This window comes from Diospyros lotus, chromosome 12, assembly GCF_014633365.1.
Source record: "Diospyros lotus cultivar Yz01 chromosome 12, ASM1463336v1, whole genome shotgun sequence".
NCBI lineage: Eukaryota > Viridiplantae > Streptophyta > Magnoliopsida > Ericales > Ebenaceae > Diospyros > Diospyros lotus.
The window spans coordinates 2,898,355-2,917,640 of record NC_068349.1 but is presented as its reverse complement, the minus strand read 5'-3'; the positions used below and the strand labels follow the sequence as shown (position 1 = coordinate 2,917,640).

General features: G+C 28.3%; 1 protein-coding gene across 1 annotated transcript; it reads left to right on the top strand.

Moving 5' to 3' along the window:
* The first annotated feature begins 16,316 nt into the window (after positions 1 to 16,316).
* LOC127786575 (ethylene-response factor C3-like) lies at positions 16,317 to 17,358 on the top strand. Its single transcript, XM_052314066.1, has one exon. It carries the CDS (start codon positions 16,464 to 16,466, stop codon positions 17,079 to 17,081), a length of 618 nt encoding a protein of 205 aa, XP_052170026.1. The 5' UTR covers positions 16,317 to 16,463; the 3' UTR covers positions 17,082 to 17,358.
* Positions 17,359 to 19,286: the final 1,928 nt, after the last annotated feature.

The following is a 19,286-nucleotide window of genomic DNA, read 5'->3' as shown; positions in this document are numbered from 1 at the left end:
TATATTAATGTATATTTAAAAAATAATTTAAATAAATATATTAGGTTTAAAAATCATAATATTGTTAAATTATAAATATATCAATTAATAAATTTCATGTGCATAAAATAAAAAATATATTAAATATATAATAATTAATTATTTGTAATATTTATTAAATGTGTACAAAATGTAAACAAACACTAGATTTGAAAAATAAATAAAAATTTAAAAATCATAAAATAAAACAATATCGAGTGATTACATTATATAGAAAGGAGTTTATGAGCTATCTTGACAATCTCTTTTTCTCTATAAATAAGAGAATTTTTTGTTAAGTTAAAAAGTTTAAAAACCATAATATATATAGATGACATTGTGTCTTATACTTGATAATACTATCATATGTTACTATCAAATATATAAACATTTACATTGTAACACAATTAAATGTACAATTAAGTCAATCATAATAAACAACTAGAGAAGTGACATGTTATTCTTGTTAATAAATATATAAATAATTATTTATTTAATATATTTATATATCGTTTGTTAAAATAAGCAGAATAAGGGAGTATTAAGATAAGTCGAGAATAATTTTCGGACGAAAATATGAAATGATTTTCCCCCTTAATAGTTATACTATAAAAAAACTATAGGGGGTTAATTTTTATTTTTGAAGTTTAAGTTTTATGTATAAAACGCTAATATTGACCAAAAAAAAAATATATATATATTTTCATATAAATTTAAAAATTCTAATCCATATCTCTCTCGAGATTTACCGTAAGTGCAGTGGAAGTTTTAGATTTTTATTTTTTAATTTTTTTGTGAAACTCGAGATTTATCATAATAATTTGTGGATGTTCTATAGGTTTCGTTTAATATAAATTTTATTTATAGAAAATAATTAATTATTTGAAATAACAAATTATTAATAAATAATTTAATATATCAAACTAATTTATTATAATTATTAAATTTATAATATAATTACACTTTTAAATAAATATTAATTTAAAATACAATAATTTAAATTATTTTATTATCACATTTTAAATGATTACAATAAGATTTTATTTAAATTATATTATTTTGATTAATTATATTATTTGTTATTTAATTATTAAATATTAAAAAAACTAAATAAATTAAAAATGCAGGAATCTCCTCGCCTCTTTCTTGGCCAAATCTCCCTCCCAAAAAAATCTCCAAGTTCCCAAACCTCCCCCAAATCCATAAATGCCCATTTTCTGGCTCTCTAGCTCTCTCTAACTCTCTCGCCCTCGCCTCACACCTCTCGCCAAGCCCTTGCATCTTGCTTGCTGCCTCGTCCTCATCCTCGCTGTCTTGCTCTCACTCACTGCTTGCCCTTGCTCTCTCGCTCTTGCTTGCTGCCTTGCCCTTGCTTTCGCCCTCGCTCTCGCTTGCTGCCTCGCCCTCATCCTCATTCTTGCCCTCGCTCTCTCTCTCTCTCGCTTGCTACCTCGCTGTCTCGTTCTCGCCCTCGCTCTCGCTTGTTGCCTCGCCCTCGTTGTCTCACTCTCGCTTTCTCTCTCTCACTCGCGGCTCGCCCTCCCTCACCTCTCGATTATTTTTTATTTTTTGGAGATTTGTTTTACTTTTTTATTTTTATAAATTATACTTTTGATTTGTTTTAGTTTTTACTTTTTATTTTATGGATTTATGAGTTTCTCTATTCTTCAGATTGATCTCTTATGCTCTTCTCGTCTTTGGTTATGGTGAAATTGAAAGAGGTATCACATAAAGATTCTTCAACTTCTTTGTTCTTGAGATTAATTTTATATGCATCAAGCTTTATCTAATTTTTATCCGGGCGAGGATTTCTTATTTTATTCATATATATATATATATATATATATTATCTTTCTATTGATTCTGTTTCGGTGAATGCTGTTTCTGTTAGAATTCCTTTCAATTTCTAGGAGGGTTCTCTACCCTACCTTTGTTATCTCTGGTGGTGATAGCTGTTTCTCTTTTATTTTTTATGTGCATAAAATAAAAATATTTTTTTATTTTTTTTTTTATTATTTTTTAAAAAAATAGTGACAAAAGTTTCTGTTAGCGACGAAAATTTTCCATCACTAATCCGTCGTTAAATTAGCAATGGATCCGTCGCAAAAAAAATTAGCAACGATAACTTTAGCAACGAAAAAATTTCATCGCTAATATGTTGTTAAATTGATTTAGCGATGAATTTTTGAATTTAACGACGGAATATTTACGCCACTAAAATCTAAAATTCTTATAGCGTGACCACCAATGTGGTAGTTTACGTGGGTCAAGGATCGAATTTTTATAAGCATGAAACTTGTTTACAAGAAGTAAACATTATTCATAGTGCGAGGCGTGAGATCTATTATTATAATATATATTAGTGAGATTAAAGTGACAGACTCTATTTTCAATAATAGTTATAGCACAAATTAGATATTCTTTAATGACAAGAGACTATTATAATTATACTTAAAAAATTAATACACTAATCGCCTTAAGGTAGAAAAAAAAAATACAAACAACATAGTTACAAGATAATGAAGGATTGCAATGAATAAGGCTGAGTGGATCTGATACCCGAGATGTCCATTGGGGTCTGGGTCCGTGAATTGGACATGTCCATTTAATTCACTGCCCGTTAAGTTTTGAGCAATGAAAAAGCCCAGCCCACTGGTTAGAATTTTCTAATTGCCACCACTTTCTTTAAAATAAAATATAATTAATAATAAAGCATTAAATATATAATTGACTAAGATAGTAGTTTAATGATAGATGGGTTCAAAACTATTATTTTATTAATATGAAATTATATTAATAAATTTACAATCTCCCTATTTCACAATTTTAGACGAATTCGTCACAAATTGAATCTTGAGAATATGGTCCCTCAAGTAGATATAAATAGTTGCATAATCTCGCTTAGAGATAAATTTGAACCTATGATCTCACGAGAACGTACAATATATCGTTTAAGAAATTTTTTTTTTAATAATCTTATTATTATGTAAAAAAAATATTTTGTTCGAAGGTTTTACCTAAATTAATTAAAAATGTCAGGTAATGAATTAGGAGACAGCCCTCAAACAAGTGAGCATTTCAATTTAAAAAATAATAATCCATTTCGGATCAAATGTGGGATCCCCACCCACCGACTCTAATGGCTCCAAATTGGCGGCCCCCATTATTCTAAAAGAAAACTGCCGACACTTTGCAAGAAATTTCAATATTTTATACCAAAAGGATAGACTTTCTTTTATTATATAAAAATAAAAAATATTCTGCTATGCCCAATGACAACGGAAGTCTCTTTCATTGTCTTTAAGTGATTGTTTCGGGAAGATTTTATGGATCACTTGAAAAATCTATATTTGAGAGGTTCGTGTGGACTATTTAGATCCCTCAGTCTTTCTCTAGACCATGTGAAAGGCCTTTATGAGATATTATAAACTCGTTGTTCACATAAAATAATGAAAAACGAGTTAAATTTAATTTTTATGTACTCGTCTATAAATTTAGAAGAGTGTCTAATATGCTTGTCAAAAAATATAAATTTTTTAGATATCTTCTTCTCTCTAAATAAGAGAACACCCCTTCGATTGAGATAAGTTTAAGAGTCTATACTTATCCTAATTCTACTTCTTTTTATTCTATTCTCAAATCAATTACTAACTTGAGTATCGAAAGGGTCAAGTGGGAAGACACTCTCAAACTCTAATAAAGACAGTCGCCCTATAAATAAATTTATTATTATATATAAATAATAACATATTGTATTATATTAATTAAAATAAATGAAAAATGCTTCAAAAACTGTCCCAAAAAACATCCTTGAGATTTTCCTAGCAGTTTCCTCCCCTCAACAAAAATAGATTTCATCAAATCATCACATCAAACTCCACTTAAGCATAAATAAATAAATAAATAAATAAATCAAACGTGACTCACTCCATACTTGGTTATAATCTAATCAGCTTCTACAAATTAATTAATTAATTAATTAACCACGTGTGAGCACCAAAATTCAATCATATCCTGCTCCCCCACCAACTTTGTTTATTTACTAGCATTTTATCTCATGTGTATTTTTTTTTGTTGTCGCATTAATAAAAATATATATAAGATATTAATGTAAAAAAATATTAATAATGGTTTTTGGAACTGACCACCACGTACCACCTCTACAGATGGACCTCGGGAATAGAATCTCGAGAATAGAACTTGCTAGAATCTCTCGAAATGAATTCTGATGTTCAAATTAGTAAAGTAAATGCGAGTAGTAGAAAATATAAAAGTTTGAGAGCTTGATTATACCTATTGAGAACCCTTATTTTTTATAGACAGGTCCATTATGGGATACCCAAGATAAATTAGAGATAGGTGGGCATGACTTTCGAGATCCTCGATCAAGTTGGAATGAGTCTTGCAATCCGGTTTGAATTTTTTGAATTTTGCTCTGAATGGTTGACTTGTCACGTGTCAGTCTCTCGAATAATTAACGTGACGAACAAAACTACTAACACATAAGAGTATTCTTATAATTTTAGGTGGTGCCACATCAAATATATAGTCAAAGGAAGAAGCAGTTGGGTCTTCCATTGAAGAATTTTAAGATTCTATATTCTAATTTGGTTCAGTCTCTAATCTAGAGTCCAAATCGAATCAACAATCTTGACATAATAATAACTAGTGCATCACCCGTGCGATGCACGGATATTGCAAGAAAAAAAAATATTCTTTAAAATGAAAATTACATAATTTAGTAGTTATAACAAATTAACATCATAATAAAGAAGTATAAAATAAACAAAATAATCATATTGCAATCATGAGAAATGAACAAACATACAACAAAATTAGTTATTCAATTATTGTTAAATATGTATGCCCCTTTTTGTTTGATTTTTTTTTATTTTTTGACATTTTTTATGCTTTTATTATAGTCTTTCTACTAACACATATGTGTGTCTTTAACAAAAGATTGTATTCTACGTCTATAGTATTCGTGATTTATTAGAGTAAGATTAACGTCTACCATTTTTAACACATTATCTTCACTTTGATGCACGAAACACTAAAAATGTGGCATGTTTTATTCTGAACTCTCAGTAGCAAGGTAGTTGATTACTCAGTATAAATGGTGATTTCTCGATTTATTTTATTAATTATTTGATTGAAGATGTTTCTCGTTCGTTATGATTTCAATATTGTTTATGTTATTAAATTATAACTTAATTATGATAAATTCTTGTGCAATATGCTGGAAAAAATAATTTGTGTAGTGAAAAAAAAAAAAAGAATGCAGGTAAGAATGTAGGAACGTTAAACACCCACTATAAATTAGTGGACTAAAAAAAATATACAAATAAATAGAAATGAAAGAATATAAAAAATGAGCAAATACATAAGTGTGAATTAGTAAAAAAAAAAGAAAAAAATTAAATAATAAAAGAAAACAAAAAACATGTAAATCAAACAAATTGCCTAGATATAAATCCAACAACAACAAAAAATATAAAAATAAAAAATTAGCAAACCAAGTTTACCTTGTATAAGAAATTATAACAAAAGCCAACAAATAAAATTTAGTAACAATTAACAAAACAACCTGAAAAGTTTTATAGGAATAGGTAATAACCAAAAAAATATATATATTTTAATCCGAAACCAATCAGATAAACTTTTTTCAGTTATCCTCCTTCTTGATCATCGATTGAATCTTCTTAGTTGCATTAGTCAACAAATCGTTAAGAAGAACCCTTTTGGCAAAACACCCTTCATAGTTTTCCAATATATGTATAACTCACAACCCGACTTTGGCGACGTAATAACTTCATCATTAAATGAAAAAATATAGAGTTTAATGTTATTAATTAGTTCTTATGTTATACATATTAAGAACCCTCAAACTTATTTTACAAATATAAATATTAAATTCTAAAAATTGATAAAGTACATTTTCCTCCTCAATTTCGGTCTTTTTAATTTTTCAATAAAGAGCAGACTCTTGCTGTTGAGAAATGTGGGTATAACATGTTAGAACATGTTTTAGCACATAGTCATTCTTAACACATTGCAAACCTTAAAACCTTAAATATTATACTAACCTGACTTGCTTCTACCATACACATGCATACACATGCACTTAGAGATCAAATTAGGGTTAATTACTAACTTCATTACACTAAAAACTTTACTATGTTTGCAAATAAAGTTGAAAAATAAAATTATAACATTTAAGTTATATAAAATTATAACATTTAAAATTATAAAAAATAAATTTAAATTAATTAAGTTATATATAAAATAAAGATAATTTAAATAATTAATTAATTATATAAATGATAATAATCAAATTTTCAAAGTTGATTATCCATATATGACTTCACATATTCCTCCTGTCAATCAATTACCACATTCAAGATAGGTCAAATTTTTAAGAAAGAAACAAAAAAAAAAATAATGTTAAGAAATAAAATTTTAACATTTAGTTATATATAAAATTATAACATTTAAAATTATAAAAAAAATAAATTTAAATTAATTAAACTATATATAAAATAAATATAATTCAAATAAATAATTAATTATATAAATGATAATAATCAAATTTTCAAAATTGATTATCAATACATGATTTCACCTATTCTTCCTAACAATCAATTATCACATTCAAAACTATCAATTTTCTAAAAAATCAACAACAAAAAAAGTTAAAAATAAAATTATAACATTTAAGTTATCTATAAAATTATAACATTTAAAATAAAAAAAATAAATTTAAATTATATATATAATAAATATAATTTAAATAATCAATTAACTATATAAATAATAATAATCAAATTTTCAAAATTGATTATCTATACACGATTTCACATCTTCTTCCTGACAATTAATTACCACATTCAAGATAAGTCAAAACTTTTAGAAAGCAATAAAAAATAAATAAATAAATAAATATTAATTGAAAAACTTAACTTTAGGAACACTTCTAAAAAATTAAGTTGTTAGACAAAATCTGTTCACATCAACATGACTTTATATATTCCTCCCTGCAATCAATCACCATATTTAAGACAGGTCAAATTTTTAAGAAAGCAAAAAAAAAAAATCTAAAAAATAAAATTATAATATTTAAGCTATATATAAATTTATAACATTTAAAATTATAAAAAAATAAATTTAAATTAATTAAACTATAGATATAAAAAATAAAGATAATTTAAATAATCAATTAATTATATAAATGATAATAATCAAAATTTTACAATTATTTATTCATACGTGACTTCACATATTTCTCCTGCCAATAATAAAAATATAAAACATAATAAATTTTTCAAAAGAAATATGACAACATATGATAAATATAAATAGTCTATACAAAATATTTTTATTTAAAATTATAAAAAAAATAAATTTAAATTAATTAAACTATATATATAAAAAATAAAAATAATTTAAATAATCAATTAATTATATAAATGATAATAACCAAAATTTTAAAATGAATTATCCATAAGTGACTTCATATATTTTTCCTGTCGATAATAAAAATATAAAACATAATAAATTTTTCAAAAGAAATATGAGAACAATGATAAATATAAATAGTCTATACAAAATATTAATTTTGTCAAAATAACTTAAACGACTTATTTAAAAAATAAATTTAAATTAATTAATTATATTAATTATAATAATTAAATTTTTAAAATTGATTATCTATACATGATTTCACATATTCTCCCTAATAATTAATTACCACATTTAAGATAGGTTAAAATTTAAATAAAGTAACAAAAAAAATAAAACTAAAAAATAACTATTAACTGGAAAACTTAATGCTAGGATCATTGTTGTTAAAATCCCGATTTTATGCGTACGATTTTACGATTTTACGATTCGAAGACCCCCAAACGATTCAAATCCCATGTAAAATCCAATTTGGGATAAAATCCTATAAAATCTCGATTTCACATGTACGATTTTACGATTTTACGCTTCAGAGATCCCCAAACGATTTTACGATTCAAAGACCTCCATTGATTTAAGTTGTAATTTAGAGGATGCTTCCAACGTCTCAATGTCACATAGCATCTGACATTGGAACTTATGCAATGAATTGTTATATTTTGCCTCTAAATTGGAACTTGATTTAACATTGATTGCATAAGTTCCAATGTCACATAGCATTTAACATTAATTGTATAAGTTCCAATTTACTTGATTTAAATTATAATTTTTACTTGATTTAACATTGATTGCATAAGTAAATCAAGACAAACAAGTAATTAATTAATGGACCACCCAACTCCAAATCGGGATATTACTTGATTTAATCAATGTTAAATCAAGAAAAAATTGCAATCTAAATCTAATGGAAGACGTTGGAAGCATCCTCTAAAGAATTTTAAACTATATTTTACCTCTAAATTACCTATATTTTGCCTTTAAATTGCCTATACCAACCTGCTAGTTTTTGAGCTATATTTTGGAAATATCATCTTTTGAATTATAATAAGGAATAATTAGGTTATTAAATGATATTAATTCATTTTCTACAAAATTATGTTATTATAAACATATATTTACAAAAATTAAAGGGTATTTTTAATTATCTCTAAAATCTTACGATTTTACGATTCGATTTTACGATACGATTTTATGAACCCTTTGTCGATCCCACTTAAAATCCCGATTTTAACAACCTTGGCTAGGATGACTTTCAAAAAATTAAATTGTTACACAAAACCTGTTCACATTGGCAAACCAGAAACACAATTAAAATTAATTGATTGAAAACCGAAAGTCCGGTTAAACTAATTAAATAAATGATAATAATCAATTAAGTTATATATAAAATTATAACATTTAAAATTAAAAAAATAAATTAAATTAATTAAACTATATATAAAATAATGATAATTTAAATAATCAATGAATTATATAAATAATAATAATCAAATTTTCAAAATTGATTATCCATACATGATTTTACATATTCCTCTTAGAAAACTTAAAATTAAAAAATAACTATTAATTGGAAATTTTAATCCTGGGATGACTTCCAAAAAATTAAACTGTTACACAAAATTCCTTTACATTGACAAACCAGAAACACAGTTAAAACTAATTGGTTGAAAATAAAAAAAATATGGTTAAATTAATTAAATAAATGATAATAATTTATTAAGTTATATATAAATTATAATAAAATAAATTTAAATTATTTAAAAAATATATAAAATAAAGATAATTTAAATAATTAATTAATTATATAAATGATAATAATCAAATTTTTGAAATTGATTATCCATACATGACTTCACATATTTTTCTTTACAATCAATTACCACATTCAAGATATGTCAAATTTTTAAGAAAGTAACAAAAAAAATAAAATTAAAAAATAAAATTATAACATTTAAAATTATAAAAAATAAATTTAAATTAATTGAACTATATATAAAATAAAGATAATTTAAATAAATAATTAATTATATAAATGATAATAATAAAATTTTTGAAATTAATTATCCATATATGACTTTACATATTTCTCCCAGCAATCAATTACGACATTTAAGATAGGTCAAATTTTTAAGAAAGCAACAAAAAAAAGAGTTAAAAATAAAATTATAATATTTAAGTTATATATAAAATTATAACATTCAAATTATAAAAAATAAATTTAAATTAATTAAACTATATAAAAAAATAAAGATAATTTAAATAATCAATTAATTATATAAATGATAATAATTAAATTTTCAAAATTAATTATCCATAATGACTTCACATATTCTTGCTGTCAATAATAAAAATATAAAATATAATAAATTTTTCAAAAAATATATAACAACATATGATAAATATAAATAGCCTATACAAAATATTAATTTTGTCAAAATAACTTAAATGACTTATTTAAAATAATCTAATTTTGCTAAATAACTAATTTAACATAACCTACCAACTAATTATTTTTCAAAATTAAGTAATAACATAAATATATATAAGATTTGTATTTTTTTTGCATGGTTTTGAAACTAATTAAGAGTTTTAGAGTTTTGAGTGGTGGCTTTATCGAGAGAGAATGAAAGATAAATTATGGGAAATAAAATAAAAAATTAAATTTATTTTTTAAAAAAATTACTTGGCAATCGGTATTCGATAGTATTACTTGATATCTCAAGATTTATCTTGATTTAAAAAAGTTTCATTTTTTTGTAATTTATTTTAATTAAAATTTTATATTAATATTTAAGAATTAATAATATAGATTAATTCTTGTCTTTTCATATACCATACTTACACATTCTCCAAGTACTCTATAGCTAAAAACATTATCTATAGGTTCTAAAAATTACATGTTTTTCACAAATTTAAACTTAATTAATGATCTACAAAAATTCTATTTTGAGTAAGAAAAAAATAAATAAAACATAATAAAATATCAAAATAGAAACTGAAAATGGGCGAGAAAATGATTTGACGGCTGTTTTGTATAATATATATATAGAATATAGATATAGATAATAGTTTAAAGGCATCGGATGGGGCCCGCATGACCCTTTAATAGTTAAATAATTTTACGTCAATACAAACAGGCCACCAACTTAGATTGGTATTATAAAGAAAGACAAATGTTTTATCAATTTTCTACTACTTTTTTTATTTTAATATTTTCCAATTTAATAACACACACTTAGGATTACGCCACTGTCAAGAGTGGTTTTCGGATCAACCCTACATTTCTACCAATCCCCATCGGGTCAAAACTTTACCACGTCATTTTTTAATATTTTAATCAATTTAATTTTTTTAATATAAAGAATGAAATTAATCAAAATAATTAAATTTAAAAATCGAACTGAGTTAACTTACACATTGAACCGAATCAAATAAGTAATTTGGCCAATTCAATTCGATTATTTCAATTTAAGAAAAATGTTAGTCACCTCCAACATTGATTACTCTTGAGTTTGTTTAAAATTGAGTCCATTCGATAATTATCCTTAATTTCGAGCTTGCTCAAGATTTTCTCAATTTAAAAAAGTGAGATTCGATTCTTCGATATATTATCTAATAATTAAGTCAATTTTGATATTAAAAATAAAGTAAAATAATAATGCATAATAAATGATATAACTGGGATGATTGTCCTTACGCAGTTTTTGTCGCTCGTGTACTCAATTTCAACAAAAGAGATAAATCACAAGTAGAGATTTTGTCACACTGTGCAAGACAAGGAATGGAATTCACGACCTACTAGTATGAAACTTAATTTATCCTAACCTAATCACTTAACTTGTTATATACAGATATAATAAATAATATATGTATCTCTTATAATTTGTAACTTTATATATATATATATGTCTTTAACTCATAGATTAATTTAAATAAGTAGAGACATCAGTCTAAATCCAAATAGATGTGAGTATTTTACTCAAATATCCAAATTTGAATATGAGTCTTAATTTAAATATTTTAAGACTAGTCAACACCACAGCTTTCGAAATGGATATTTTTTTAAAAAAATAATTTTTATATAATATGAAAAAAAAAGACATTAAAGGATGGGATAAAGAGGAGCTTTCCTGGCAGTTTCCGACCTCGCAAGTTGTTCCATCAATCAAATCCACACTCCATTAACTTGGTAAAAACAAAAAAAGAAATTAAAAAGAAATAAAAATAAACTCCACCCAATGCGACTTTGCCTTGCCTGGCTCCACCATCGCCTTTTGTACGGCCCCACAAAATAATGATGAAATTATATAATATCATATTTTATTTAATACTTTGCACCTGTTCAACAATTTTGAAAAGTCAAAATCAAATTAAATGCAATGAACGGTATTTTCGTCTAATCCAATTAATTAATCGAGCTGCCTTCTCTGTGCTAGTGAGGTTTTGGCCGGGAGTCGTGCTATACTGGCTAAATGGTTGAATTACGGAATCATCAAACAGAATGAAATTCGCACAACATATTGCTATTAAAATTAAATAAAAAATAATTAAATTTATAATATAAAAATTAAATTAAATTATAATTATAATATAAAAAATAATTAAAATAAAGTCTACAACTGGTATACTTCAATTTAAATGAAGTCCACCCACCACTATGCAGCGAACTTCATCAGCCTAGCAGCCTGTCTGCTATTGGGCGGCAGACTTCAACATAGTTGAAGTCTATCCGTTCAAATGAAGTCTGCCTGACCTTTATTTGAACGCGTGTTTCAAGATGAAACAATAGTTTCAAGGTAATGATATTTTTATTTTTTAATGCCTTTACTTATCCTATACGTCAACCAATTCGGGTGGATACGTCAACCAATTTGGGTAAAGTAGTATTTTTTTTTTACCGGTACCATTTCGTCTTCTTTAAAATTTATAATATATCTATTAATATAATTTAAGTGTATAGATATATTTGTAGTGATTAGTGAGTCAAAATATTTTAAAGATAAAAATAGGTAATTGTACAGTTTTTAACTCCCTATCTTGCAATATTCTAAATTCTTGAACACATGTGATGAATTATTTATGTTATCTCCAGAAATTAAGATTAATTAATCTTAAATTGTTGAATTGTCAACCATGGCTATATTAATATTCTTAGGCCAAATTAGTCCGATCCTATAAACCAAAGGGCGGTTGGTTCTTAAGTTAACTAAATTGTAAGTGTGTGTTTGATAGCATTTAATTAAAAAAAAAATATTTTTCAATTTATATAAAAAATAAAAATCACCTCCCTAGATGAAGTTTTTCATGAAAAAGAGGTCAAAACATACTTTAATAGTTATATCATGAAATTGAATTCTATAGAAAATATAGTATGTCAAATAATAAAAATAGAATTCAATTCTTTAGATGAGACATTTTTTATGGACTTTTCATACTATCAAACATACCCTAACACTTTTTTGGTGCTAGTATTAAAAGTGCTCACAAATTAATTACGAAAATGACTCTAAACATTTTAAGTTTTATGGCAATGTTTTGTATATTTATATTAATATTGTTATATATAATGATAAGTTTAAATCAAAGGAAAGAGGTCCACAAATGCATTAAAAATGAGAGACCATCGAGGGATTAATCGAGTGATAGTCAAAGGTTAGTCAAGTAATCAAGAGACTATTGAATGACTAAAAGATTAGTCAAGCAATCTAGAAGATTAGTTAATTGACTAAGCGAGAAACTAAGAAAGATAAGGCCGAATGACCCCACTAAGTAACTCAAGTGACCCTATTGGAAGTCTCTCTCATCATCACCAAGGGACTCTTATGGGAGAACTTCACAAGTCACTCGCTCACAAGAAGATTTATGTTTGAGAGACTTTTGTGGACTATTCAAACTCAGGAGAGACTAAATTTTTAGGAGATTATAAATCCCAAGAGACCTGATATTTAAATACTACTCATAGGAGACCATAAAAAATGGGTTGAACTTATCTTCAATATGCTTGCCCACAAATTCAAGAGATGTCTAATATATTTATTAAAAATTGTGGTTCTCCCTCCACTTGTCGATCTCTTCTTATTATAAATAAAAGACTCATCATCCAACAAAAAGTATGCTCAAAATTCTACATCTACTGTAATTCTACTTTTTTTCTAACTTCTATGCACTCATCTAGATATTGACTTAAACATTAAAAAGTTTACGTAAAAAATCACTTCTCCCTTAACCGATTTATTCCTTACAAGTCACTTGCTCCTTACAGGTCATTTGTAGATCTCGATTGAGACATTCTTATGCATAAAAAATTTATTGTTATATTCAAATAACAACAAATATGACATAAAATATAAAACATCAATGTAAAGTGTGACTATAAGAACATTAAATTTAAATATCTAAATAGTATTTTCGAACTAATTAATGGTGGGTGTTATGAGATAAGCTAGCTCTATACACAAGTATGAATTCATTTAATAAAAAAACTCCTTAATATATATTCTATTCTATTATATAAAGTGAATTGAAGTTGGGTTCATGCACCATAAACAAAAGGGTTCACTTTCAGAGGTCCCATGTTGCTTGACGAAGCCCCAACTTTTGATGAATTCAGCCTCTCAGTGGACGACACCAGGGTCCGTCAAACAGCGGCCGTCAACTTCATGCTTTGGATCTTCCCATTTCTCAGTCTTCTTCGATGCTTTGGATCTTCCCATTTCTCAGTCTTCTTCGATGCTTTTCACGTTTTGCTCGAATCTCATCTCCTCCTCCTTCCCCACTTTCGGCACATTTTCTACTTACGCTTCCTTGCACGGTAACAACGAGATCAAACGGTTTCTGTCCCTCGTGATGACATTGGAGACCGATTGTCTCAATTTTATCTTCGCATTGTTACGTGTGATAAATGAGTAATAAATGTATATGAATGATACGAATCTCTAAATTTATATGTGAGAAATTTTTACTTTTTATTAGATCAGATAAAAAATAGAACTAAATTTGAATTCTTCAAAAGAAAATTAGTAAAACATTTTAAGTTGTCTTCGATGTTAACGTGCTCGATTATGCGACGAGAAGAATTAGATAAGTTTATTGAATTTATATGAAAATAAATGGGTGGTGAGCATTGCAATCCCTTTCTAGAAAGAGTTGAGAGACTTTGAACATTGTCAAAAAAAAAACAAAGAGATTTGTCTATTTGCTTACGTCACCCCCCCCCCCCCCCCCCCCAAAAAAAAATACATTTATCCATAACCTCAATTTCCAAGGGTGAAAGTGTCATTTCTCACTTCCTTGTTTCTAAGGCACCCAAGATTTCCTCCAGAACTCAATAATATTATAATAATATTATAATTTCAACCATTTTAGAGATCAAAACCTAACTACTCCTATTTAAATCGACTCTAATTTAACTATCAGTATCTTAAACTTAAATGATATGGCATTATAAAATTATTAAAATATCTTTTCAAAAAATTTAATTCAAATTTATTGTCTTCGATTACCTAAAAAATAAAAACCATCCTACCCCTTAGAAAATAAATTTTAAATTTTAAATGTTTGTATTATATATATTTATTTTTCATACAAAAATTAAGAATGTTTAATTATTTTCATAAAAAATATATATAATAATTATACATGATTAAACATTTTTTTATAAAAAATACATGTTATCAAACACACATAAAGAATACCCAAATTCAAACTCCCGAAGATTCAGGGCAAATGGGAAGGATTCGATTCCATTCTTATTAAGTCTAGAAAATTCTCTCTAAAATCTATAAGATACAAGGTCGGGAATCCAGAGTGAACTTTGAGTACCCTCTTATAGTGGTCCTATAAAATAGAGGGATTCATTCCCAAATACAATATTTAACTCAAATTTACTTTTAACTTTTAATTTTACAGTCATATTTATTTATTTTTTATTAATTTAAGCATCAAAAGTCAAATCTGGAGATCTACCCCGCAGTATTCCTTTACAAGTGTTAGCCTTCGAGGTCAACATCTCAAGACAAGTGCAATTTTTGAGATACAAATTGGAGCATGTCCATAGAGTAGATGCAATTATTGGAGCATGTCCATAGCATAGAGTAGCAAACTTGAAGTCCAGAATGACTTTGAAGCACCTGGCTTGGCTTGGCTTGGCTTGGCTTGGTTAAATAACCAGCGAACTCCGCCACTTTCTCCGACTGTTACGGTGGCCAGACCCCTGCAGCTTTGCAGACGCCGTAGCGGGCCACACTGAAGGCCCTTCCATTGCCACAAAATTATTGCAGATCGATCACACACTGTGGGCCCTTTAATAATATATATATATGTGTGTATGTATATATGGCAAATCAAGTATTTTAATTAAGGAACACATGTTTGTTTCCTTCTAAGCCTCCACTGTTAATTTCAAAAGTTACGGAGTCTATGAACAGATAATGCCCCCCGGGTAAATTCTCGGATTACTTGAATAAAATTCGAGTCAAGATTCGAACTTTCTTTGAATTCCTCTTGAAAAACGACCAGAACATGGGGCCAAATTGGAGGGCGAAAAGGGAGAGAGAGTAAATGAAGACGAAAGCTGTATCCACAGTTGAAAGAGAGAGGGGGAGACGAAGACGAAGGCTTTGTCTGTTTGAGGAAATTAATGACCCAATGCGATGAACCGAGGGAGTGGCCAATGAGAGGGGGCTTGGTGACGTCGTCATCGCAGCAAAACCCGCCGCCACACGTCATTTTGGTCACGTGGCCTAAAAACCCAATCTTTATTTCCCCAAAATTGTCACATGAATCAGAATTAAATTTAAAATCCAGAGACATCCTCTTTGCCCGAAAACCTTCCCTGTCAGTGCCCTTTTTGGCTCCCCCCTCGATTGGTTCCCCGCATTATAAATCCCCATCGGAGCTCGTGAAAAACACTGCCCAGACTCCAGAGTCTGCAATTTTGATTTCGGGGATTTTAATAAGAACAAGAAGTGAAGAGAGAAACAAACTCCATGGATTCTTTCTGGATCCACGGTTCACTGCCGTTTGACGTCAACGACTCCGAGGAGATGCTGCTGTTCGGCGTTCTGGCGGAGGGAGCTTCGTCGGAGAGCAATAATTCGTTCACCGGAGGAATGAATGGGGGCGGCAACAAAGAAGAGGAGGTGAACTCCAGGCCGAACGGAGAAGAAGAAGAATTCGAGCAGGGGAAGAAGAAGGAGAAGAAGGAATCGTACAGGGGAGTCCGGCGGAGGCCGTGGGGGAAGTTCGCGGCGGAGATAAGGGACTCGACGAGGAACGGCATGCGGGTGTGGCTGGGGACCTTCGACAGCGCGGAGGAGGCGGCGATGGCGTACGACCAGGCGGCGTTCGCTATGCGGGGGACTAGGGCGGTGCTCAATTTTCCGGCGGAGAGGGTAGTGGAGTCGCTGAGGGGGATGGAGTGCGGGTGCGAGGAGGGTGCGTCGCCGGTGGTGGCGCTTAAGAAGAGACACTCCATGGGGAAGCGGCCAGCCAGCAAACGGAGCAGAGTGGAGGAGGTGAAGCCGGAATTTGTGATGGTTTTGGAGGATTTGGGGGCTGATTACTTGGAGGAGCTTTTGTCTTCTTCCCAGACTCAAAGTATCTGATGATGATGAACTCCACATCTTCTTCTTCCTTTCCAGTTCCATTAATTTTGCTTCCTTCTCTTTATGTCCCTGTCTTTCCCATTTTGTTTCTTCTTCCCACTTGCTAGTGATCTGAAGCCATTCATGGCCCTCATCTCTCCCTCGTCTCTGTAAATTAACCTCAAAATTGTGAATTAGAGGAACCCCCCACCCCCACCCCCCCACTGTTGCTACTGACTTAAACATAGATATAATACTAAGATGGGTGATCGCGTCCAACTAATGGGCAATTTTACAAGATTTGAATAATGGTTACGTGGTCTACTTAGAGAGGAAGCTTCAGCAATTAACAACCATTTTACATGAGTTCGTTTTGTTGAAAGAACTGATTAAAATTATAAATTCACGAAAAAAAATTAATTTATTTTTATGATTACCCTTTAGTTAATCACTTTTAATGAGTGACTGAGGATTAGATCTGGCCCGATTGGAGTAAAGGGCATTTGAGTTGGGAGCCCAATTAGTGAAAGTGGAAACAGTATTGAATTTGGGCTTTGGACATAAAAGTGATGTTGCTCTTACCCTAGATGAAAGCCCATCCAATCAAACCATCTTGCCAACCCTATCACCTGAGAGGGCTTGGCTTGACTGATCTTAGATGGTAAGAATTGAAATTGACAGAAAATTTGAACCCAAGACAATAAGGGTGACACCATATTTGATCCAACTAATTCAGTGTAATCCTATCTTATTAAATTTATATGTACACATACAATAGTATATCATATATGCAATATATTGTATATACAGACCTATAAATTACTATATATATACACAACATACATACTAATTTATTTGACCTTCACTTCAAAAGTCAATATCCAACTAAAAACTTGACCAAACTCATTCGATCTTGAACTAGACTAGGTTTTATGGTTCGATCCAATCCGATTTTTCGATCTAAATCAAAATATGAACACTCTTATCACTATTTCTTGCACTCACTACTTTAAAATAGATTTTTCAAAAATGTTATTTGGGTACAGTGTCAAAATGCTATATTCAAATCACATTACCATGGGTCTTTATCCTTGAGGTTTGAGCTATAATTATCTCGGATTTTAATTAAAAAAAAAATTCAATGAGACTTGTATAGAAGTACATTTTTGTTATAATTAAGGATATCTCATTGTATATTCATTTCCTTTCAATGGAACCAACTCAGCGTGGAAGAAGACTCCTTGAATGTTCAAATCAACCTTGGCATGAAAGAGGACTTATTGAAAGTGCAAATCAACTCTAGAAACTTCAAATTATAACTTCAGAAAGTTTGAGAGTAGGGAATTAAGTTGATCTTTAAATAAAAAAGGAAAAAATACAGAAATAAATTGTTTAAACTCGATTTATTATCATTCTTTTTTATATATTATTTAACTAGCGGATCACCCATGCGATGCATGGATGAATGGATATCGTAAAAAAAAAAAAAAAAATTAAAGTAAAAATTATATAATTTAATAGTTACAATAAATGAAAATCACAATAAAAAAGTAAAAAATAAATAAAATAACCATGTTACAATCATGAAAATACAACAAAAAGATTATAAATTTTGAAATATTTCCTTATATGCATTTAAGGGTAGACAAACAATTAAAAACACATAACTCTATCCCGAAATCATGTAAAAATAAACTTAAATTAACATATAATACAATAAGCAATGCGGAAAAAATAAAAAAATTACACAATAACAGGAAAAAAAAAAAATAAACGATAACCAATCTCTTTATTTTGAAATATGCATTCAAGGGTAGACTTTTTTTAGGGGGATTTTTACGTGTATTTGTCTCATATGTGCATACCACACGAACCCTCAAGGCCTAATTTTTTTTAGTTGCATTCACATCACTCACTTGACAGAATAATGGTGCTATGTTACACCAGAAGACCAAACTGGGTAAAAAAATACGGTTAAAATTTACTAAAGAAAAGTAAAGAAGAAGAGAAAATTTGAGAAGAATAATCGAGAAAGAAAAAGAGAAGAAATGGAAGGGTTGAACGGGAATGGAGAGAAAGAAGAGAGATAGATATTTACTTTCTTTTATTAATTTCTCTTCATTCAAATTCTCCTATTTCTCTCAATTTATCAAATCACATGCCACCATTATTTCTCTTTTTTCCCACGTTTTGCCACACAATTTGAATCTTACTCACTTAACATAA